Source organism: Passer montanus, unplaced genomic scaffold (genome assembly GCF_014805655.1).
Source record: "Passer montanus isolate IOZ18808 unplaced genomic scaffold, ASM1480565v1 scaffold129, whole genome shotgun sequence".
NCBI lineage: Eukaryota > Metazoa > Chordata > Aves > Passeriformes > Passeridae > Passer > Passer montanus.
In genome coordinates this window covers 665,350-689,407 of record NW_024359721.1, presented here as the reverse complement: position 1 = coordinate 689,407, position 24,058 = coordinate 665,350, and the positions used below count along the sequence as shown (strand labels likewise).

Here is a 24,058-nt window from a genome sequence, read left to right as displayed (position 1 = left end):
CTTGGTTTGGGAGATCACAGAAAAGAGCACCATTTTGCTCTCATGTACAACAGTGTAATTTGCAGACATGTTTTCATGAAAAATAATGAGACTCTTCTGTTATGAAATCAAGAGAGGTCAGATCAGCACTTGAAATTCAGGGGTGAAGTCCTGGCTTCAAAGGCTGAGCTGCCAAATCATAAATTTATTGTTTGATTACAGTGCATGTCCATCTCATGTGCAATTTCAGCTCATGCTTGTAATAAGAGATCTATAAAGATAAGAAAGCACTTCAGAATAGACAGTTGTATCTCCACAACATCTGTTGAATTTACTTGTTCCTCATGCATTTATCTTACTTTTTAAATTTAATTTCCCCATCCCATCCCTCTAAAATAAAACAAAAAATATTATTTTGTCTCATCTGTTTTCTGACAGTAAGTAGCACTAAAAACAATGACAGAGAATCACCTTGAAAGAGGTTGATGATTTTTTGCTGTCTCTTACAGGTGTTAGTGTTGTTTGAATTAGGTACTGAAAATGTACATTTATACTGCATGCATATTTATTTCTTCCTCTCTCCAGCAGTCCTTCTGAGTTTCTGCATGTGAACAAATGTTTTGATTCTTTTGATCCTTTTAATTTTTGATCTTTCTCTCCTAATAGGTGGGTGTGTTTTGTCCCTTTTTCATTTTTGTGAAAAGTCTGTAAATCCAAGTAGTTGTTGACAAGTGACTTAGTTCACATATTTTTCCTTTACCTGCAACTTGAACACTGGAATTCCTCTAAATTTACATTTTCCTTGATAGGTGCATTTTTTCTCTAGACTTCTCAAACTCGTTTATTGGTCTCCCATTGCTGCTGCTGTTATACTTTAGAGGGTAGATTCCTAAATACCTCCTGCTCCTCCAATATTTAGTATTTCTGCAGTGATTTTTCTTTTCCTCTAACCATCTTTTCTGCTTCCATTTAGGACAGAGGTTCAGGGGTGGGGATGGGGATTCTTCCAGGTTTATCTGGAGGAAAGGGAGGGCAAAGGCTGCACAATTTATTCAATAATATGCCCATAAAAGAGCATGTCTTGACAGTGAATGCTGCTGGATAAGACTATTGCATCCACGCTGGTACATGAGACAAGAAGGGAAAATGGAAGCAATAGTCAGTATCAGAGGAAGGTTGGAAAGATAAACTTTGTGTACAGCATAGAGACTTACCCTCGTATTCTAGTCTTGCCTTGCTCCTATTACAGCAACTCAGGGTTCCTCTAAATTTCGTAGGATGTGGTGTCCAGACCAGTCCTTCTGAATGTCATGTTTTTAATTGTTGACTCCATAGGAGGTGCATTCCCTCCATTTTCATGAGAGTTATCTTGGGACTAACTGAAAACCCTTGGTCTGAAAAAGGGCTCTCCTCTATGTCAGCTTTTTCATGGGGCAGAGAAAAAGAAAAGCACATGTAATGGTTGATAAGAAAGTCTCCTTGCAGTCAATCGAAATGGAAATGGAGATTTCTGTGTCAGGAACATACCAAATGAGCTCTGAGTTCTTATCAGGACAGTGGAGTTTACTCATCTGTAACTCAGTACAGGTGCAGTCAGAACATTTCCTGGGCTGAACCTGTGGGAGAGAAGACCCAAGCTAGGTCTGTGCTACCAGGGAAGCTCCACACTGTCCAGTTACACAGCCTCCAATGGACCACTGTCTCTGGTTTGTAGTTAGTTTTCTTGTAGGGCAAGAAGGCCCAGACAGCAATTATTTCCTGCAAAATTCCTTTTGTGGCTCAGAAACATGCATGTTAGAATTTTTTTCCAAGACCCTGTTGCTGGTCAGTATAGTGTCTGAAAAAACAGATGAGGGATGGGAGGTGTTTTCTAAAGCATTCACCTGAAATTGCTGTTTCAGAGGACGTGTTCTCTAAAGCATGATCCCTTACATTGTAAAAGCACCTCGCTGAAATCTACTCTGATTTTGACATGGGCCTTGGCAGGCAGCAGTGCTGTTGAACTCTAAGGAAAAACTTGAAACTTTGAATGAAATTTTGTATGGCTAGATGAGTGTGCTAAATGGAGCTGAAGGAAACCAACCAGGCTTTTCAAATAAAATTGCTGAGTGAAATTACTGGTGTGTGCAAGGGAAGAAGCAGCAGAGAAAAGATATGGTGAAGGAGAATATATTATATCTTGTGAAGTATAAGGAAAATTATGTTGCTCTATTTCCTGAAATGAATTTTGCAATTTGGATGAGTTGACCCTGCTGAGTAGTGATCTTCAGAGCACCATATGCTTTCCATGTGGGAAAATGGCATTGTCTGTGAACTGTATTAAAGAGAGAAATATTAGCATTTTCCCAAATCAAGAATCTTTTTTTGACATGCTGTTTAAGTACAATGGTTAAAAGGCACAGCAAAGCAACACAACTGAATTTCCTACTCAGTACAGGAGCCAGGATGAAAACATTGATAGAAAGGACTCTGGGGAGGTGGCCATTCCAGGAGTCCTGGAAACAATTTCTCTTTGATCAGCAAGCTCACATTGAAGTGAAGTGAGTTTATGGGGTTTTTTTAATGGAGAGAAGGGCTGATAGAAATTTCTAAAGCCATGCTTCCGGAGACATGTCTTTTTAACCATGGTGATGATTTTTTACAGGCATTGTAAGAAATGGCACATAAGCTCTTACTTATGTTGGGGGAGGGGAAAGAAAATACTGCTGGCTTTAATTGAAAAGAATGTGGTTGCTTTAAAATACAAGCATTTGCAAGTCATGGATCCCATATTCAGATCATGTCTCAGGAGTGCTGCCATTTTCCTTAATTTTAGTAGATATGGATACTGCTGTCGTGGGCTGGTTTGATCCCTTTTCTAATGGCTGGATATCACTCACAAAACAGCTAATAATTCTGAGTAACTGAGCAGTATTCAAGTATTCCTGTTCTGAGTTGTCACCTGGGAGGACCATTCAAATCTCTCATTATTTTCCTTACCAATAGCTCACTGATACATCATGTATGTTGATGCCATAGTTGATATTAAGAGTACATGATTGGTTGCATATTTGGAAATAGAGCAACATTTTCAGAAGGTCAGTGTTTGAAAAATTCTGGGGTATGGAGTCATTATCACCCCGTAAACAAGAGGATTTACTATTGCTGACAGTTTTTTTTTCTGTCTCTCCCTTTCTCCTTCTTTTCTTCCCATTTCTTCAGATACAATAGCTATGGCAGCAGCTCTTACTCTTCTCCACGACCTTATGCTGGTGTGAGTGCCCCTACAACACCCACTACTCGTTATGGGACAACTCTGTCACCACCTCAGGAGACCAAATCTGACAGGTTTGTAAATTAATCAGTGTTTTCACAACAGTTCCTTTGCAGACAGAATGAAGGAGATAAATGTAAGCTGTTCTGAATGAGTACTGCAAATAACTTCTAGCCAGATTTTTTCTAACATTGGGGGAAAATGGAAAAAAATCTAAATGTGTTCATTTCCCACTCATTCTAAAGCCTTTCTGTCTGACTTGGTGTTAAAGGTTGGGTGTATTTCCATCCCACTTCTGTTTCTTCCACTTAAATGGATAAAGCAGAGTTGCTTCACACATAAGTTGTTCTAAGTATTAAAAGGTGAATTAAAATTTTCTTTCTTTACATTTTTAAAAATAAATTTAGATAGATCTATTTTTACTTCTATCCTCTTAAATCAACTGCAAAATCTTGGAAATGTGCTTAGCTCAGAATTTCCTAGGCCATAATTTTGTCCGTTCTTGAAAATATGTGATATATCTCATTGTATTTCATCAAAAGCAAAATATTTATTGCTATAGCTAAAGCAAACTCCTAATAACCAACCAGTTATCAGCTTGCTTTTAGAAAATAATTTAAAGGGGAAAAAAACCCAAACCAGAAAAAAAAATTGTTTTGAAGAATCAAAATACTCTTTTGAATTATGTAAGGCACTAGGGGAAGAAAAAAGATAGGAAAATATTATGGATACTTGAAAGAAATTCTTGGCAAGAGGTTTGGACCATCAGAAATTAACTATCTGTTACAACCTGAGAGTAAATGACAGCTTCAAAGGATATCATGCTGATTTTAAGAAGGAAAGGTAAAAGCTTATAATTAATTTAATTTAATAATATGATGCAATAATGTATATAGTATCCAGTTAGGCCAGATGGGGTTTGGATTGTTTGTTTTCAAATTGGCCTCTAATATGCAGTTTCATAAAAACTGCATATTCCACCCTGTTTTCTGAACTTAAGGTTTTTTACAGAACCCTTTTTCTGCATTCCAGTTTATTTTTGTTAATGACTCTTTGGTTTATTTCTGTATATGTATGTGTGTTTGTGTGTGTGTGTATATATGTTTGAACCTTCCTAATGCATCACATCCTTTCCAGACTGCTGCTCAGAATGGTTCCAGTTAGATTCTTCCAGCATATATGTATTTGTAGCCATGAGGTATTGATTTAATCTTGTTTTTTCAAGTGAGTAATTAAATTAAGTTTCTCTTTGGAGAAAGGCATTGTTTTTCATTTGCTCATCTTCCTGGAGTACCTTGCCTCGATTTGTCTTTCCTGATCTCAATTAAATTATTGCCAAGTGCAACCACAATAAAAAAACTCCACACCAGCATATTCATAAACAGCATATAAACCCCTGTTTACCTCAGCAAAATTGATGCAAGATAAGCAAGAGTTAAAAGTATCCCGCTGCTTTGGAAGTTTAAGATTTTCAAGCTCCTGCTATTGTAAGCTTCTGATTGCTACTGTGGCAAAGAAACCCCAAAGTGGTCAAACGCTGAGATGGCTAAAGATGGTTGGGCTTGTCCTGCAAGAGGCTGATGGTGCTGGCCCTGCTCCAGTGAGGAAAGCCAGCTTTCATTTCGGCATCTGCGTAAGTGCCTTGCTGGTTTGGAGCCAAAATGCCTCGGCCCCACAGGATGAAGCTGTAAAATTTGCAGATTCATGGAGAGTCAGGCCAGAGGGGGACTCTGCAATCATCTGTTGTGACCTATAATGGGTTTCACAGAAGCTAAATGAAAGACCCTTGTACTCTCACGTGTTTTCAAGTGGCAGCACATGATTTCTCCTGAAAATATTCCAATATTTATTATCACTGCTAGGAAAATATTCTATATTTTGAAGCCGTTTTTTCTAGCAGCATCTTTCACCCAACACACCTCATCTTTCTTTTTTCTGGGAAACTGTAAAGTGCTCTACCTTCAACTATCAGATCTGTCTTGCATGTTGTAAATGACTGAACACAGTCCTCAGCATCACATCTCTGTTTTTCCTTCAAGTTATGTTTGCTGCTTTTCACCTCACATGATAAAAATCTCCGTACTCCTGTTTAAATTTGCAGATTGCTGTTCATGGTAGTTCATGAACTCATCAGGGTTTCTGCATTTTTTATATTTGAGTGATGTTACAGCCTGATACTTCCTATATATGAGTCTCTGAAAATGTGTGTACACCACTGTTGCGTGTTATCTGCAGAATAGCTGCAGTTATTTCTTTAAAGATAATTAAGTTTCCAGTTTCAGATGCCATGTTGCATTCTCCTGTTCTTTTTGAGAGTGCTGCCACTGCAGATGTATTCTGCAAGCTCTAAAGAACTGACAGGTTGAAGAAGGGCAGAAGCCTCCCTTAATTTCATTGTTCTGAAAGATATGCACTGAAGAAATGTCCATGTAGACACTGACAGATGGAATTTGCTTGTTGGAGAGTAAGCCATGTAGTGCATGACACAATGCTTGGCACTAATTAGTAAATGTAAAGTATTGTGGAGGTTTTCACAGTTTTCTATGAATGGTGTTTTCCTCATATTATGTAAACATTATTTCCTACCTCCTGATAGTAAAAATTTACATGGATTCAAACACCCAAAAAAAGTTAAAAGATGGGTGTTTGCAGGGAGAGGAAGACTTTTGATAAGAAGCAGATGCATATCTAAGGTTAGCTGTAAGGTGTGTTTTCTGATTTCAGCTTATGCTACAGTTATGCAAAGCCTTCCCAGAAAGATTCCTGTCTTTTATCAGGCCGAGAAGAGCTTCACATGCACGTCCTGGTACCATTTATCTGACCTTCGAGAATGACAAGGAAGGAAGAAGCGGCATTTAGAGCAGTGACCAGCACAGTGATTCATGCGCCATTCCAGTTGCCCTGACAGGCCTTTCAAACCCTTGGCTGCATATTGCTTATGTAAACAAAAGCTACAACTTAGGTGGGAAGAAGCAGTGTGGTTGACATTTTGACATTCATACTTTTAAAACCCTCTTTGGCTGAGATCAGTAGGGAATCATAAGAGCAGTATAAGTCTGTGCAAGAGTAGCTGGATTTTGTTCTTTGAAATCCACATCATCTATATATTTCTGATTGTACAGCAGAAGAAAAGGCTTACTTTACCATTTCTAAATACAGCTGCAGCCTTTTGGCAACTTCTTGCAAAGCTGTTGTTCTCTCTCATTTTCCTGGGTCCCCTGTGGAGAGCCATGTTTGTGAAGTGCATATTGCAGCCATGGGAATCCTGCTGAAGAAGGGCAAATTGCAGGGCACTTTCTGTTCAGCCCTTTACTGGGAGAGAAGAAGGAGTGTGTCAGTTCTCTTGTGTCTCTCTGCTTGTGAAAGTCACTCCTAATGCATAAGAAGTATAACCCAGTCTGCCTGGTTTCTTTCTTTTTTGCTCCATAAATACGCTGTTCCCACTCTTCACAACTTAAATCACCAATTAACTCTTTCTCCCCAGTTAATAAAAAAATTTAAAAATCACTCTCATAACCTCATAAATTTTAATAACAAAGAGGAAGAGCAGTGCATGACTGAGACATATCAGGGGAAAAGCATTTTTCTGTCCCTCAAAGTTGGCCCCTTGCCTGGGGTCAGGTGTTGTAGGACTAGTCTGTATTTCCATGCCTTATGTTCACACCTATATTTCTGTCTAGCCAGACTGCTTTGTCAGACTCAGAATCTAAGACAGTCACTCAAATTGAAACTGCAGCCTGGAGTCTGCCACAGGACATCAAACTTGTTACTTGCAAAACTTCACACCCCCTCATAGTGTCCTTTTGCTGGTGAAGTGTTTACGTTGTTGATCATGACTATCCTTAGAAGAGATCATGAAGGAGTGTAACTTCTCAGGCAAGAGCTCCTAAATTCAGCACCAGCTTTAATTCATTCCATTACCAAAAAAAAAATTCTGCTGGTGTGTTTTCCAGGGTGGGTTTCTTCTGATGCATTTGCCTGTAGGTGGTTCCCCCTGGGCTGGACAGTCCAGCAGTAGTGCAGTCAGCCTAGCTCAGAAAGCCTTCCTGGGGCACTGTGTGCCAAAGGAGCTGGAGTTCATGGTCTCACCTCTATCTGTTAAATCAATTGCCAGAAAGTTCAGCTTGCAAACCTCCACTTCTTCAGGCTCTTGGCCAGTCACTGTGAACTTAGTCTCCACCTCTGGCTGGTCCCTCAGAAGTTCTTCCAAATCTCCAATCCTGGTAAAGGCCTGCTATGGTGTTTGCAGATTATTCCTGTTTGAAGCATCTCCAGCTTTTCCAGAGCGTTAGAAAATAGGCTTAAGAAATATTAAATATATTTCACATTCTTTAATATGTTTTCCATCTCACTTGCTTTGTGATCTACAGCAGTGTTACCTTGGGCTCCCATGATGCAGGACCTTGAATATTGAATGTTCATTTCCATGTTCTTCTATATGTTTTAAAGGAAATGTTCCTTCAAACATTTATTTCTAAAACAGGTCACAGACAGTGAGATTAGCATGCCTAGATTATAGGTGGTTTTTTTTTCCTCTGACACTTAAACATCATACCTGAAGCATAAGCATAAAGTGCAGCAAAAGTCTTCAGATACTCTTCTTTTGAGTTTTATTCCCTTTCCAGGTGCCTCAAATAGTGATTTGCTGGAAATCTGGTGCTTTTGTTCAAATTTCTCTCTTTAAAGCAAAACCAAACTCTTTAAGAATGCCAAACAGCTTTCCAGGTAGATTTTCTACTAAAATTAAAGGTCTCAATAATTGACACCAGGGAGATGCTGCTGGATGAAACTTCTTGGCAGGTTCTTTTTTTTTTTTTTTTTTTTTTTAGCCATTTATCACTTATCACTAGTTTGTGCTCTGCAGTTCCCTTAGTTAAGCACTGAGGTAAAACAGAAACCTACGAAACATAACCTGCTATACAGCCTACAAAGATGCTGCTCTCCCAGGAACTGCTTCTCTTTCCTTGGCTTTCTGTTCTTTCTGTGTGTGCTTCTGGGCTCTCAGACCAAAGATCATGATGATTTTTCCTTGTGGTAACTGCCAAGAACATCTCTCACTGAGTAACATAATGAGGAATGGATAGCTTGGTAGCTGATAATAGTGGCCCAGAGCAAAAGCCTCAACTTTATTGCTGAGATTTTAAGCGGAAAAATGACCTTAGGAATTACTTGATGATTTACAGTTTGGGAAGCAGTAGTTTGCTACAGTAGCACTGGCCTAGCTGCTTGTCAAACTACTGTGTAAGCAATATTCCTGATTGCAGCTTTGTGGACTTCATCATAGGGCATATGTTTAAACAGAAGCATGAACTGGGTCTGGTTTCAGACTGCAGTGTTGCAGGCTGAACATGCCATGTGCAGTGCTGATGCTCACGGCTCATCCACCTTGCCTTGATCTACGCCTGGGCTCTGCAATTCACTTCCAAGCAAGGTGTAACTCACATGAGAATGAGAAGCTGCAGGTTGAAGACAGAAGCACAGTGCAAAAGCTGCACAGTTCAGCTGGAAGAGGAGAGTGTATGTAGAAAGTCCTTGTGCATTGCCCAGGCTTTGTGTGCAGCTCTGTCCTGCTGTAGCTCTAATTTGGGTAGTCCTCTGTATCACTTAAAAGTCTAACATAAATCAGTTCTTCTCTTAGTCATTCTCAAATTTCTTTCTTACAGGAAGCATTAGTAGTTTTAGCTCTCAATTTTATGTTTATTTTTGAGAGAAGTTTTATAAAGATTCCTTAAGTAATGTTTAGTCTGTTTGCAAAGTCTTATATCAACATGCTTTTGAATTTGCCATGTCATGTAGGGAGACATAACACACAGGGAGCTTCTTTAACTGTGAAAAGCAATATGGCTTTTGGCAGCTTTGCCTCCCCTTTTGTCTCTTTCTAAGCTGGAAAATGGATTTATTTTGTTAAAGCCAAGAGACCTTTAGAGTTACTTAAGGCCAAGTAGGAGCTGCTGACTGTTGTACCCTCGCTGTAGCATTCCCATGGCTGCTGGAACAGGAGCACTTTGCAAAATTAGGTAATTAGTGCTTCCTTATTAAAGTTATTAATTATTCTGCCCCATGTTGTATTAAAGACAATCCTGAATATTAACCTTATGACCTGAAGCGATTTCCTCTCGTAAGTCATCTGTTAATTTTTTTTAGCTCATAAAAATATGCATTTGTATTTTGTATTCTTCCTGTAGATAACCATTTCTATTTAGCAAATTTTAAAAACCCAACTAAACAGAGGGAAAGGCAGCCACAAAATAGTATCTCAGAATTTAGGTGAAAGAAGAATGTTAGAAGTTCAGGATTTCAGTTTTACTTTCAGTAAAACAGAAATATTTTCTTCGGTTTGCAGCAAGATTAGTGTAATTTAGGGCACATAATCCCCTTCACAATGTATAGTCCATGATGGAGTATTTTCAGAAAACTTCAAGAACTTGCAAAAAAATGTGAGAGGTCTTACATCTACATCAATTTGTGTTTATAATAATGATTACTGATTCACTGCTGTGTTAAATGCTGTAGGTCAGGCTAGCTGAATTTTTATTCAGAAGAGCTTTGGCCTATGGTCAACCTTTTGGCTTTGTATCCTCTGCTCTGTGTATGTTTTGCCTTCTTTTCTTCCAATCCCCCCCGCCAATTCTTTCCTTCTCCTATCTCTTCTTCCAGTAAGATAAGTTACTAATGACCTCTTTGGCCCTGTGTCCTGATTCCATGTTGAGGAGCTCTATTCACAGATCCACAGACCTAGATGCTTTCTGGTTGTGTATTTTCTCTCTGGAATGAGAAAGTAATAACATAGCTTGTTTAGCTTTTACTGGTTTTAGCAGCAGGCATAAGAAAGCTTTTCTTAACATTTTTTATATTAGCAGTCCACTCTTAATAGCCTTGCATTCTCTACAAGACTAAAAATAGTAGTCAGAGTAAGCATCCTTCTGGATTGTATTTGTGGAGCTGAACAAATGGTTGATATTACCAGCTGGTAACATATGACACCAGCACTAAAATGCTAGCATATATTAGCTGTAACCCCATTTTGCAAGTGATCACTCTATTATGCTTTCACTGAGCATTCACATTCTCTTTACTGTTAAAATCTCTTATCACCTTTGATTCAATGCCAGAAGTTTTTTAGCCTTTTTCTTGCTTATCCATTTTTAAAATGCAGCCTGCAGCAATAAGACCTAAAAATTCATGAGGCCTGAAGGCACTGTCACCCTTGAAACAGCATCAAAACAACAAAATTACCCAATGGCTAAGCCCAAGCCTTCCCATCAGCTGGTTTGGTCAGTCATGCTGCCATTTGCAATTCAAGTATGTGCTCACTGAAAGGGAACATTTACTTTAAGTGTTATTGCCAGGGAGATACAGAAACAAAAATCGGATTTTGTTGACAAACTGTACATAGCCAAATCCCTTTTCAAATTGATTAGAATGTGTGAGGAATACCTCTTAATGCTTGCTTTTCCTCTGGCTGCTTTACAGGTTTGTACACCCTGAAAGTGATCTGCTTACCCAGGTTTTTATGCACATGTGGAAAATTACTGATTGACTTTACTAAATACTAAGATCATGCATTTCCAGTTGCAGTTCACAATAAAAAGAGTATTGGTGCACCCAGACACCAATTGAGCCATGGTGTTTGATATCTACAGTGAGGCTGTGAGTTCATGAGGCTTCATAAGGCAGCTGGTCTCTGCGTTTAGTGTGAGGTGTGGTCCCTGCCAAGGGCAGATCTGTGTGGTTGAGTGGGTGTAACCACTAAGCGAGCACTAACTCAGCTACAGCAGTGCTGTTTCTTTGCCAGCCCTTTTCTAAATGTGACTGAACACCCAAAATCTTGACTACTTGTGCTTTAAGAAGTCAGTGTCACACAAGGGGTCAGCTGACCGTGTTCCTGTCTGTTTAATTATGGCCTCTATGTACAGAACCTTCTGGCATCTTGGACTGTTAGATTTGACCCTTTCATGCAACAAAGTGTTGTACACAATATGGCTGTGTTTGGGACAAAGGAATTGAACTGGGTATGTGTGTTCACAGTTTGTAATTCAGCTGAAGTACACACTCATAACCAGTGAGAAATACAGAAATTCAAGTCTTGACAAATTGTTGTTGGTTTGATTAGTTTTGAAGAGATGGCCAGTTAACATTTTCAGTTCTTTAGATAGTGGCTTTTCTTCTGGACATACGGTTGTGGATCTTCTATTTAGATTGTGATGCTGCTCTTCATACATCTGCAAATTTTATCCCAGTGAGCCATGCTAGCCAAGTATGCTGGATCAAACCTCCAAACAAGGTGTGGAGGTATTTTACTACCAGGGTTAGCTTAGAATCCTGTCTGCAGGACTAAGCTGTGCATCTCCATGTGATTTCCCTATAATCCCCTGCATGAGAATGTGCATTTATTGTAGGGCCTCAAAGAGCTCAGTCAGTGCTGAAGGCTTCCAACCTGCTAGATGATGTACAGACCTACAATCACTCTTTTGGTCTCTCAGCATCACCCCATCCTTCCCCTTAATTTTCCTTCAGTCTTCTTTTAAGCCATACCTTCCTTTGACTCTAAATGGAGTTTGGAGACTTCATGGCAGCTGGGCAGGGTGGGTTATCAAGCTGAATACACAAAACAGAAAAACAAAGACTTGATAGGGACCCTCTTTTGCAATCTCTCCTAGTTAATTTCCCTATATCTTCACATGGAGGCACTGTTCATGTTTCCCCTTCCAAAAGTAATTTCTGCTGTTATATCCAACCATGTAGCCATGGTTTTTTTGTGCTACTACAGGCATGGAGCTCTAGCTTTTGAATTTTAGTACAGTGGTGCTACTGTTTTTGCTAAGAGCTTTCTCTTGAAACATGCACTAAGAGGTCAAAAGTTAAAATAAATTTAAAATATGCTCAAGGGAAAATTCACCACACGTACTTGACTGTCAGGGTTTGAGGATTTTTTCCCCCTTTTCTTAGTGCTGAAGCATATTAGAGATTTTTATGGTTTTGAGTGTGATCCAGCATTGATACTGCAGCTTTGGAGGAGTGCCAGCAGGGACTCTTACAGAATATCAAGTTTTATACCATCTTATGTAATGTTTATGCGGGTGGGATATGACATATTAAAATTCAATTTATTGAAATTATTGACATTATATTCATGCTGCCCTGCTGCCACTGGGGCTAAAATGGCTATGTTTTGTGGTGTTCCTGCTTATACAGACATAGACTCTCGGGGAAGATAGGTTTGCATTAATATTTTTATCTTCTTTTGCACCTATGTTCACTTGTGAATTGGTGCCATTATGCTAAATGCCTACACTGTGCAGCCATAGGCAAGTAAATAAATACGGGACAGGGTCTGAGTTCTTAAAAATAAGAAAAATTTATTCAGGTTTGCATTACTGGTTAACGAACCTTCCTCTAGGCAGGCAGGGTTTAGTTTCTTTTTACACAAAAGGCAGTATCTATTTCTCTCATTAATCCTTTCATTGCAAAACTCATGTTACAACAATGCACAGAAACCTCTCTACATGAGTTATGTCTTCTTGATTTTATCAGCCTAATTCAATCAGTGTGCATCTGTATAAAGCTACCCTGTACAATACAGGATTTTTCCTGTCTAAGAGACAGAAAGAAAGACACGACGTGTTTACTCTGAGGTCACTCTGTTGCCATGTCAGAGGTAGGTGGTACCAATACCACCATGTTGGGGGAAGGTTGTGTAAGAGGACCCACTCTCCCAGACAAAGTACTACTTAGAGTAAAGCCAAAAAAAAAATCTATGTCAGCATCAAACTATAAGTGAATGTAAAAGTAGCCTTACATATTTTTGCTATAGTTTTTACTGTAGGGGCCATCATTTCTGTTAGTTTTTAAAAATTGTTTGAGAACACTGTTCCTTTGTGTTTTATTGGTATGTTCTAATACGAGATTGATCTTGCTCTTACAGCAGCACATGCAGCAAGGAAATCATGAAAATCAAATTTATTAATGTATAAAGGAAAAATATGCCTGATACTTAAGAGAGCATTTGCATTCTCTAGGGCACTTCTGACATCTTCCTTTACCTTTGTTTTTCTGTAGAGACGATTCTCAGGTGTTTGTGACACATCTTCCACAAACATCATTGCATAACAGTTTTTTTCCTTTAAAATTTCAAAAATCCTTTACAGGATTCAGCTTTTCTATTAACAGGATTATAAAGCTAAAAAAATATTTAGATAATATTGAAGTTAAAACAGACTGAAGAATTTTTACACACGCTTTATTTGTGCTTTAGAAATTTGGCTGTCTACCCTAATTTCCCTAATTGTTTTTCTTCAGCTCATCACAGAATGTATAATCAATTTAGCAAGAAGATGCTTAGCCAATGCTTTGAAAGATCCATACATAAATATTGCCATGTCATTTTGCTGGTCAGGATTATGTTACTTGCTGCATGATTGCTACTCATTTTTTGCCAGTATAATCAATAAAAGTGACACGGAGAAATCTGATCTTCCTTTTCTGCAGGCCAGCTTTGGGTGGTCTTCTTACATCATCTTTTCGGCAGCACCAGGAGTCCTTGGCAGCAGAAAGAGAAAGACGGCGTCAGGAGAGAGAAGAAAGGTTGCAAAGGATAGAACGTGAAGAAAGAAACAAATTCAAGTAGGACCCAAATTTGCTCTCAGTCTCTTGCTTTAATGTGTGATAGATTGATCAATCATTGAGACATTCAACTGCAAAATAATTGAATTGATTAATAGTTTGTCCATTTAGATACTTTTCTTGATCCAACTATCATAAAAACTGATAGATTAAACACATCATGAATTTTGGCATTTAATAAAAAAGCTATTTTTTGTTAAGGCAGCCAATTACGCTGCCTGGGTATGTACAGAGGCTCCATTTTATTGGCTAATATTCTCATCAAATTACAATCTCAGTGAGGCGTAGAATTTGAAGGTGAAACAGTGGGACAAAAGTATCAAGAAGGGAGGAAGGGACAGCACTGAAACATGTTTTTGTTTTATGCAAAGTAAAAATGTCTTGCTGTATGGTAGTGGTTTTTAACTACTTTTTCCTGGGTTTCTGAGCATGTGTCTCTTCCTCCTGGAATCAACAAGTGACAGAAGGTAATGACCAAAATAACTGTTCAAACCCTGGCCAGACAAATGTCATAGCTAAATGTGGGACTTCGCATTTTCACATCTGAGAAAATGTTGTGTGATGTGGGATCCCAGGGTGTGCTGCCTGAGGATAGTAAGAGACAAGCCTCCTCAACCTCTTCAGTCCATGCCTAGAAATCCCAGCAGAGACTTTAACAAAAACTGCAGTGGACCAAGGATAGATATGGAATCTATACCTGAAATTGTTTGCCTTCAGTCTGAAGAGTGTACACTAAGAAAACAATTTGTTTCTTCATAGACAGGAGTGAAAAGCAAATCTATTTTTAGTAGTTAGAAGATATAATGTAATAACTTAAAGAATGGTAATATAAATGTTTTGTAGCCTTAGAATTGGTAGTTACAGAAAAGATGGCACAGGGCTTCATGTTAGCTTGTTTATTAGTATGCAGGATTGTTTTCACTGTAATCATCCCTTTAGTATGAAGTGGAAACAGGCTGTGATTCTGTGAATTTGGAAAGAGGAGTAACTGAGGAGTGGTTGATTGATATTCTCCTGGCTCCAGAAGATAGCTAGTTTAGAAGGAAATGAGAGGCAGAGGGAAGGTGGAAGAGCACCATAATAGGATCTTTGGCAGCCAGCAGCTGCCCAAGTCCTCCTGAAACAGAAACAATAAGGTTGCAGTCTTCCAGCCTCTTCCAAAAACTCTCCCTCTAAGTGGTATCATCAGGCTGCAGCAGGCTGCCATGGACAGCCAACATCATCTTTCAGAAAGGAAACTCCCAGACCGAAAAAGCCAACAGGGCATTTGGCAGATTGACCTATTTGAATAACAGATCTGCACATTTCAGTAGAGGTTGGCTACACTGGTTGTTCTGTTACTAAAAGAGAATTCTTAAAATCAGAAAAAAATTTCAAAACATACATTTTTATCCCTTTGTTTGAGAATCAGAAACTGATTAATTAAATCTCATGATTGTACTCCATATTTAAGATTATTTTCCAATGCCCAATGTTTTCATCTTTTGGATTTGAGTTTTGTGATCACCCAGAAGTTATAACTTTTGTTTGAGCAGAGGGTCTCCAAAGCCACCAGACTTCACAAACAGACAGCATCCCACAGTTGATTAAACAGTCTGGCAGGAGGAAGCAAAGTCACAGCAAGCAGTCGTGGACAGTTTCATAAGAGTTCCTGGGATTTCATTATCATATCATCAGTCTGGCTAGAAACACACTTTCTGAAGATGTATTTTTGATTAAAAATAGCACTTGCAATTCAGTCTTTAAACTCGTGAGCTGTACTGGATTTACCATTGTGACTCATTTGTTATCTCATTCTTTCCAACTCTGCTTTAAGAACATTGCACTAGGTTCTGGCACCATTATTGACAAACTGAGCATAATTTAAAGGAGAGCATCACTAGTTGTGAAAGAGCTGGAGGATAGGAGAGCTGGAGGATTAGGAGAGGAGCTACAAAGCTTCATAAGCTATTCCTAACTAAAGAAATGTTTTGCAGAATGAACATTTTTCTCAGTCGAAACACTATTGTACCCATTGCATATGTAGAACAATATGTCCTAAAATAAAGTGGTTATTTTTCAGCTGTAGGGAAGAATGAAAGTTGTCAGAGGGGAAAGAGTAATGTTAAAATTTGCCTGCTGAAGATTTCCTGGAATACTTTTAAAATATTGTGAAAGTATAACCAGTTCAGAATTCAAAGCCTGTGGAGATGGCCTGAAACAGTAATGTGTGTTCCCTATTAAAGGACTTTTGAAGACCACTTGCACGCAGATGTTTGATAGCTACTGGTATACTACTGATAAGTAATTCATTTAATGACACAATATAAAGGGAAAAAAAACAGGGGTTATTAATAAAAGGAGTAGTTCTGAAAATCTTTCTGGTACTCACAGGTTACACTGTGAAAGAACCTAGCAGATAAGGTGAAGATCACATCAGTCTACCAGATATGAAAAATACATTGTAAGGAACCATCTCATTGTGACAATGAGACAGGGTGGACATTTGCTGGGTTCTGCTGTGCTCCAAGTTAAATTTGCATCCATGTTTGTGGATGTGGCAGGCCTGTCCAAAATCATAGTACTCAAGCATCCAGCAAACTTGACTTGGCAAAAGTTAAATATATGGGTTACTTGAGGAGCTGTGGGAGTGACAGCTGACATAAAAGAAGTTTGTATCTCAAACTCCGGGTGAAAAATAAGGAAGTGAAAGGTTGTTATCTGTCCAATGATGCTGCACACACTCTCTTGGAGTGCAGAATTGTAGTAAAGTACAGTCCCCTGTACTTTAGTAAAGCCAGTCCCCTGTCCTGTTTCCAGCTGTGGCAACCAAAACTCACTAAGGAGAGGTTCCTTAGAAAGAAAGCTAACAGGTTTGCTCACTGCCTCAGTCTGTCCTGCCAGGGGCTGCAGTCACTCTCTTGGGGCATTCTGAGATGGAGCAAATCAGGGATGGTTAAATAGCCACTCATGTTCCTGCTCCCTATGGATAAGTGCAGTTCATTGAATCTCATTTCAGATACCAGGTTGCAAAGCATGCTTCAAGTTTTTCACTTTTTTTGCAGTTTTTTTTAGAATTACTTTTAATGACCTTCCAAACTACATATTTGGTGGTGTATATATGGATAAGTGTACACTTTTCTGCAATTTTTTCAAAAACAAACAGGTTTTTTGAATACAGCCTTCATTGTCTCCAATTAGTTTGTGTGTACCACTCTTGGTTTCTCCTACTGTACTTCTATTTCTATTACTTACCTTTTTCTTCTGGTTTCTGCTGCAATTTACTGTAATTCTCTTTCTAGCCGTGATTATTTAGACAAAAGAGAAGAACTAAGACAAGCAAGAGAAGAGAGGTTTGTATGTCATACATCTGTCCTTCCCTATCCTTCCCTCTGCCTGTTTGTACTTCCTATATTCTTTAGTGTGGAGCTGTCATATGTTTACATTTTTAACTCTGCTTGCATAAAACACTTTTATTCCGAAAGACTTCTATAAGAAAGAAGTTGTTGAAGAGCAGAATGAAGTCCAGCTGTAAGCACAGCAATAAATGAAGAGCAATGAGAATGCTTAAGAATGATTGATGATCATTTATCTATTTGTGTGGGAAATAAGCTTATCCCATTTGCCTCAGAAATTTGCCCAAATTTAGGAGAGCTATAAATTGAATAAGCCTGTCTTTTTCACCCAGTGGGTCCCAAGCTTTCTGGAGGGTCAGAAAAGGCAAGTGAGGATAAAGAAATTGGGGTCACAAGCATTGCAAAACCACAGTAACTGGCTGATGGAATGGTTCTGACCCAATCTCAGCATATTTTTATCTTTCAGAGCCAAGTTTTCTTTGCCAATCTCTTTAAACGTCAGCAAGTAAACTACAAAGCTTAGCAGTGTTTATCATTGGGGCATTGTTTTATTTTTATTTAAATAGCATATTTGAAGGGATGGAGAGTTTGGGTTTTATTTTTAATTCAATGAACAAGTTTAGAAAGTCTGGGCTAGGCTGGGAGGTATGTGCTTATAAAAGCATATTTTTCAAGGAATGCTCAACTGAGGACTTTTGTCTTTCAGTAGCTTCATCTCTACCCCTGCTAATAATTGCATCCTGGAGGGAGTGCTTGTTTTTACCTGGAAAATATGCAAGTTACTGTACAAATAGATGAAAAAACATTCAGAGTGCTTCAGTTCTGCTTTTATGGTCCTCTAGAGATTACTCTCTGGAGATACTTTTGGATTGTCAAGAATTGGAGCTATATTACCAAAATATGAGAGCAGCCATCTCAGAAATCATTGTGTTGCTATGTTTTCACTTGTTTGTTTTTTTTCTGGTTGTCTTTGTGTTTTGGGGTTTTTTTTTCACAAAATCATCATACAGGGGGCAGGTTGTTTCTGCAGACAGAAGTTTTATCTGTTGAGGCTGAAGTAGCTGATATTAAAAAATTATTTTAACATCTCTAAGAAAAGGTGGATGGGCTTTCCATTGTGCTTGCCATCCCAAAACAATTAGAAATAGTTTAAAACATTTTCTGAAATGAAGTGCATCTGAGCACATAAGCATCATAGACTGATTTGAGCTGAATAAAACCTTTCTTCAGTGAGCGTGCTCATCTGCAGGTTTTGAAACAAATTAGAAGTGAGTTCTTCAGATCTTTCAAGTTGTAAGGGGAAATGCCAACTGGAGTATTTTTGGGGAAGTGTTCACCATCACTGCTGCACAATCTGAGACTATTTCACCATTCATTAATAATGTTTTGTTATCTGTAGAGCTCTTTTGAGCTGAGATAACAAACTATCAGTTCCTACTCATAAAGCGGAAAGAAATGTCTGCTTTGACAGGAGATAGATATTGGAGAAAACTTCTGCAAATGAAGTCTTGCACCAGTAGTCCATTACAATGACATTCTGTAACTACGTTTTACAGACACTTTTGCACAAATGAAGTTTTATTTCCTATGGGAAGTTGCATGATAACTTGTTTTAGTAGAGTGCATAGACTGTAAGAAAATCCTCTAGTCAAGATGCTTAAAATCCTAGTTAAAAACTGATCTGTATGTTTCCTCCATATCAATTCTGGCTGTTCAATTGATTTGAGGCCTTTTCCCTTTGCTTGGTTGGATGTTTTCCAGTGGTAATTAAAGAATAAAACCAAGAAAGGTGAGCTCCCAAGCCCTCTCTGGTGTGAGGTGTGCTCTCCACTCCCATGACTTTTTTGGTACCTTAACATTTTAAGTTGCCCTCGGGGCATTACTCAGATGCCTAGAGAGCTCAAAATGACACTTTCTTCTACTTGAAATGATAAATCCAGTATTGTGTTCATATTGTGAGGAATACCAAATGGATAGCCACAGACTTTTGGCTCATTGTCTATAGAGAAGAGTCAGCATAGCTGAGATGGTGTCTGCAGGTTTCCATGATTTAAAAGAATATGGCAGCATATGCAGGGGCAATTTGTCAATCCTGTAGTGGAGGTAAGGTAGCTCATCCTTTCAACCTCTTCAGATTTTGGTCTACATGGCCTTGCATATCTGCTGCTGGCATTTATTCAATATGAAGATATTTGTCAGTAACAAAAATAACCTAAATAATGTCATTTATCAAGTGTGAAGTGTTAATAACTGATTCTCTTTTTTTAATTTCTCAGTTATACCTATTTATTAAGCTTCCCATTTGTTAACTAGTTCTGCTGATGTGCTGCCATTGGAGTTGCTGTTCTTGTTCCCTTTTTTGTTTCAGTGTAATAATCAGACACATTTCAAAAAGTTGCCTCTTGATGATAGTCTCTGCTTTGGTGGTTGGCGGTGCAGCACACAGCTACAGAAAATGTTAAAGCACCTGAAAAAGAGCTGAGGACAATAAAACATTGTAGCTTCCCACATCATATAAGGATCCATCCAGATTTTGTTGTAGTCTGTTGGCAAACTGCAAAGCCCCCTTGGCAGCAGGCAGCTGGGCTGTACCTGTTAGTGCCAAGTGATCAATTTGAATGGCTCTTTATGAGTCTGGAGTCCCATCTGCTCTGCTTGTGAGAAGGTGGAAGGCACCATACGTAAGTGACCAACATTGAAAGAAAGAGTGGCTTCATGAGCTGTAACAAAACATCATGCTAATGCCAGAGAAATGCTTTCCCCTCTATTGAAAAGGCAAGATTCATTCTCGAGAATTGGCTTCATGTTAGAACTGTAAACAGTTCCTATTTTATAACCATGCAAGTATGTAGCTTGTTATATTTTCATCCCGAGTCTGTAGGGGTTCTTTTTCTTGCAGAATTTTTTCAAAGCCTGTGCATACCTCTGGAGGAATAAAAGAAAATGAGTTTGTTCTTCATTATTGCTGTTTGCAGTAAGGCAAATTGCCTCTGAAAACACAAGGGCTGCTCTTCAAAGACACATTTCTGTCCTCTATATGAATGTTTGCAAATGTGCATGCGTGTGTGGCTACCATATGTACTAAGCATGTTTTTTGCCACATATGGCTGACTTCTTTACCCTGCCTGCTTTTAGTGCACTCTCTTACACTAATTTGGGCTGTCAGTGATGCAGAATGGGGGAGGAGAGGTGTTCAGTGTTATGAAGTGTTTACAACAGTGTGTTACAGGGAATGACCAGAGTGTTTCAGGGACAGAAGAAGTAGTCCTGATTAACCTGTTTAACAGCTCACTTGTGGATAAGGCAAACAGTCTAAAGCCCAATCCAGCTGTATTCATGAATTTATTCCTTAGCAAATAATGGTGGATAAAATTAGCAGACATCTGGAACAGGCACATATTTAAAAGTTATTTTGGTCGAAATGTATAAAGCATACTATGAAGAATATGATTGGTAGCTGGTCTTAATAAACAGTTAGTGAGTTCTGCCTGCCTAAAATGCAAAACAGATGTATCTTTGTTCTTTTAAAGTGACTTTGATGAATAAACTACATGTGACGTCAGGTACAAGCTATTGGATGTCTGAGTCCGGCAGAGAAATTTTTCAGAATAAAAAAAAACTTTCCATTGTAGGCTCTGGAGAGAACAAAGTGAATTCCAGTGCATTGCTCTCAGAGCAAATAGAAGCAGGTTCAGAATCTTTAGATAGTTTATTATTGGTGTTATTTTCAGGAAGATCTGGTTTTGTCTGCTGCATTTTCCTCTCCTTACAGCAAGTCTCAGATTTTGGCAATTTGCACCAGTATTAAGGGGCTCTGGGTTTGGAGGGTTTTTTTTTATTCTTTTTTTTTTCTCTCTCCCGTTTTAGTTTTGAGAGAGGGAGGGCTGAGAGGAGGAGGAGGAAGAGGAGGAGGAGGTGAAGGAGGAGGGTGAAAAGGAGGACAGACAAATGCTTCCAAAAAGGAGGACTGTGCAGACAAAATACTGTAGCTAAAGGTTCTTTAACTCAGCTGGGTTTTACTTTTGTATTGTAATGAGCAATTTAACACTTTTCAGGGCAGTAGTCTTTGCTTTAGTGTGTGCTTTTTGGCAGATTGAGCAAGCAGGCAGTTCAGTGCTACACTCCTTGTGTCAGGAAGTCAGCTCATTCTCTGCAGGTGTTTCATCCATAAACAAGCATCAGCCACAGGTTTCTTTTTCTTTACGGAAACCCTCTGGAATTTAACTTTCAGATACAAATACTTGGAGAAGTTGGCAGCAGAGGAGTATGAGAAGGAGCTGAAGAGTCGGAGTGTTAGCCGAGGCAGAAGTGAGCTGTCCTTGAACCTGAGATCTCCTTCAGCTCCATCTTCACCTGTATCCAAGTGCACCAGCCCAGCATCCATAGGGTCCCAGGAAGAGCTGAAGACCCCTTCCATCCCATGTGGAACTCCTCAGCCCTCAGAAGGTAAGTGAAAAAGAGGGTAGGGGAGACAATGCTGGGTTTATCAGTATCTCTTGGGATGGTGTTTTTTGATGAATGAGTGGAAAAATACAATCTATAGGGTGCCACATTAAAGGGTCTACATTGTTTCATCCTGCCTGCCTAAATTGCATATTTTTTTGCATTGATTTAGATATCATGTAATCTGTTCAATAATAGGATACATTGGAAATTGTAGCTATGATTCATACTATCATTGTCTGTTGCTTTTCAAATGGGATAATTAGAAAATAGAGAATACACAGGGTCTTAATTTTAATGTCATGCTCCTTATATATGAGGAGTTACTGAATACTAGACACACAGTATTCCTGCCAACAGATTTTGCCTATGTGGATTCTCTGAAAGAAATGCAACAGATGAATGTCAAGATTATAATAACCTTTCAGTAGAGCACAGGCTGAATGTGACCAACTGAAAAGTTCTTGAATTGAAGGCAGGGGGAGTGTGTTGATTATTTTTAATACCAAGAAAAAACTCTTAAAATTGTAGCACAAGTCATAAAGAACTTAAAAGAGACCACAGACAATTAGTAGAAAGGAAAGTATAACTAGTGTTTGCACAGTTGGTTTGCTGTCATATAATTTATTGGTGTACAGAGCAATGCTTTCTGTGTATGTTTGTATGTCATTCTGCCACTTGTATCATGTACCTCTCCTTCAGTCCTCAAAACAACACATGCCATACAGATTTATATTTGCACCACATGATGTTGCATTAACATTGGGAGCTAGAATGCATGTTGAGGGCAAATTATCACCATCACTCATTTTTATTTTATTTGATTTCCTGCTACATGCTATTGGTGATTAATGCATTTGTAACTTGCACTGCTTGGTTTTATGGAGTGTTATGGCTGGTAGCATGCTATAAAGCAAGGCAATTTAAGAAAAATGTTACAAATACTGAATGCTGCATATGTTTGTCCTCACCGTACTAAGTAGGTGAAGTTTATTTTATTTAGTTTTATATATTTTCCCAATTATATTCCCTGGTTTTCTTGTTTGGAACCTTAAGAGTCTCAGTGGAATCGTTTGAACTTAGAAACCACAGATATTTTCCTCCAATACTGATAGTCAGAAATATCCAAACACACATTTTGTTTAGTGCTATATTGCTTTTAGAGCAAATAAGCTGGATTTTTCCACCATTAGGATTTCAGAGCTGGGTAGGGAGCAAGTATCTATTGTGATGATTATTTTAACATATTTCTCCTGCAAGCATTAAAAAAAAAAATTGCAGCATGAAATGGAGCAGCACAAACCATTTGGAGAATACATTTAGAGCAGGTGTACAGGACAGCTTCAGACAGCCAGAATATGGCAAAGCTATCAACATGTGGGTAGACAGGACATCTCTATTAAAACTCGGGCCAGAATAGTAGGCATTGGAGGGCAGCACCTGGAAGCCTGGCAAATGGACCACAAGGAGAGGCTATATGGATGGGGCAGGATAGCCTTCCAGCCAAGGGCAGCTGCAGGCAGATGGCCAGGACAGAACCTGAACAGAGGCCTGAAATCTGTGAGATCTGGGCATGGGGAATGTTTTTTCAGACCTATCAAAAGTACTGGAAAGGTCATAGGAAGTCATGAGCATGTGGTCAGGATACACCATCTGGAAGTGCCCATATTATTGGATATCTGCCAGCAGGGGACAGGCTTAATGTAGACACTGTGCCATGGTCTCTATACTATTACTTGACTTCCTTATGCTCCATACTGAATTAAAATCTCAATTTTACTGGTTTTAGGAAGGATTATGAATTCCACTTAATCGGTAGAGAAAATGAAGCATTAACTTGTTCAAGTCAGTTGTAAGAAAAGCTGAAACAGAGCCATGGACAGAACTCAAATTACTTGCACCCCAAACAGTTGCTTTTAATATGGAGTTCACCATCTTCCCAAGCAGGAATGAAACTGCAGAAGGGAAACAGTTCCTTGGTTCTGTGCATACAATGCTCTAACGACTCTGCAAGAATGGTGTTAACAGATGTGTGATATTCATCTGCAGAATTCAGGACCTGAGGTCAAAGGCAAATAGTGTTCATCTACTAGAAAAACAATAAGGGATTTTTGAAGTCAGATTACTTTTATTCTTTTTGTGCTGAAATATCTTTTGGCCATCCAGTATCTACTAGTATTAAGGAGGAAACAGATTCTGTCTGTGAAACTTTGTCTCACACTGTGAAATATGTCAGTACCATTGCCCAATATAAAAATCTAGGCTTACTCAGCTGCAGTGTTTTTTCATATAAAACAATTGGTTCCACTGAAGTAATCAAGTCTTGTAGGACTTACTCTTGTAAAACTTATGTTATGGCATTCAGAGGAAATGAAGGCAGTCCTGTAACTGCAAAAAGGAACTTAGGTTTTTTTCAGAGCAGCTA

At 38.8% G+C, this 24,058-nt stretch overlaps 1 protein-coding gene across 11 annotated transcripts in view; it reads left to right on the top strand.

Annotated features, from left to right (window-relative positions):
* The window catches only part of FHOD3 (formin homology 2 domain containing 3), a 372,220-nt gene that overhangs the window by 277,235 nt on the left and 70,927 nt on the right, over window positions 1-24,058 (top strand). For 8 of the 11 annotated variants that reach the window (XM_039698710.1, XM_039698704.1, XM_039698709.1 and 5 more), the window contains 4 exons: window positions 3,181-3,306; window positions 13,721-13,855; window positions 17,137-17,187; window positions 21,422-21,636. In XM_039698710.1, coding sequence (XP_039554644.1) covers window positions 3,181-3,306; window positions 13,721-13,855; window positions 17,137-17,187; window positions 21,422-21,636 — 527 coding nt within the window. The remainder of the gene's footprint in view (window positions 1-3,180; window positions 3,307-13,720; window positions 13,856-17,136; window positions 17,188-21,421; window positions 21,637-24,058) is intronic. The other 3 variants (XM_039698711.1, XM_039698708.1, XM_039698703.1) reach the window with 1 other exon arrangement.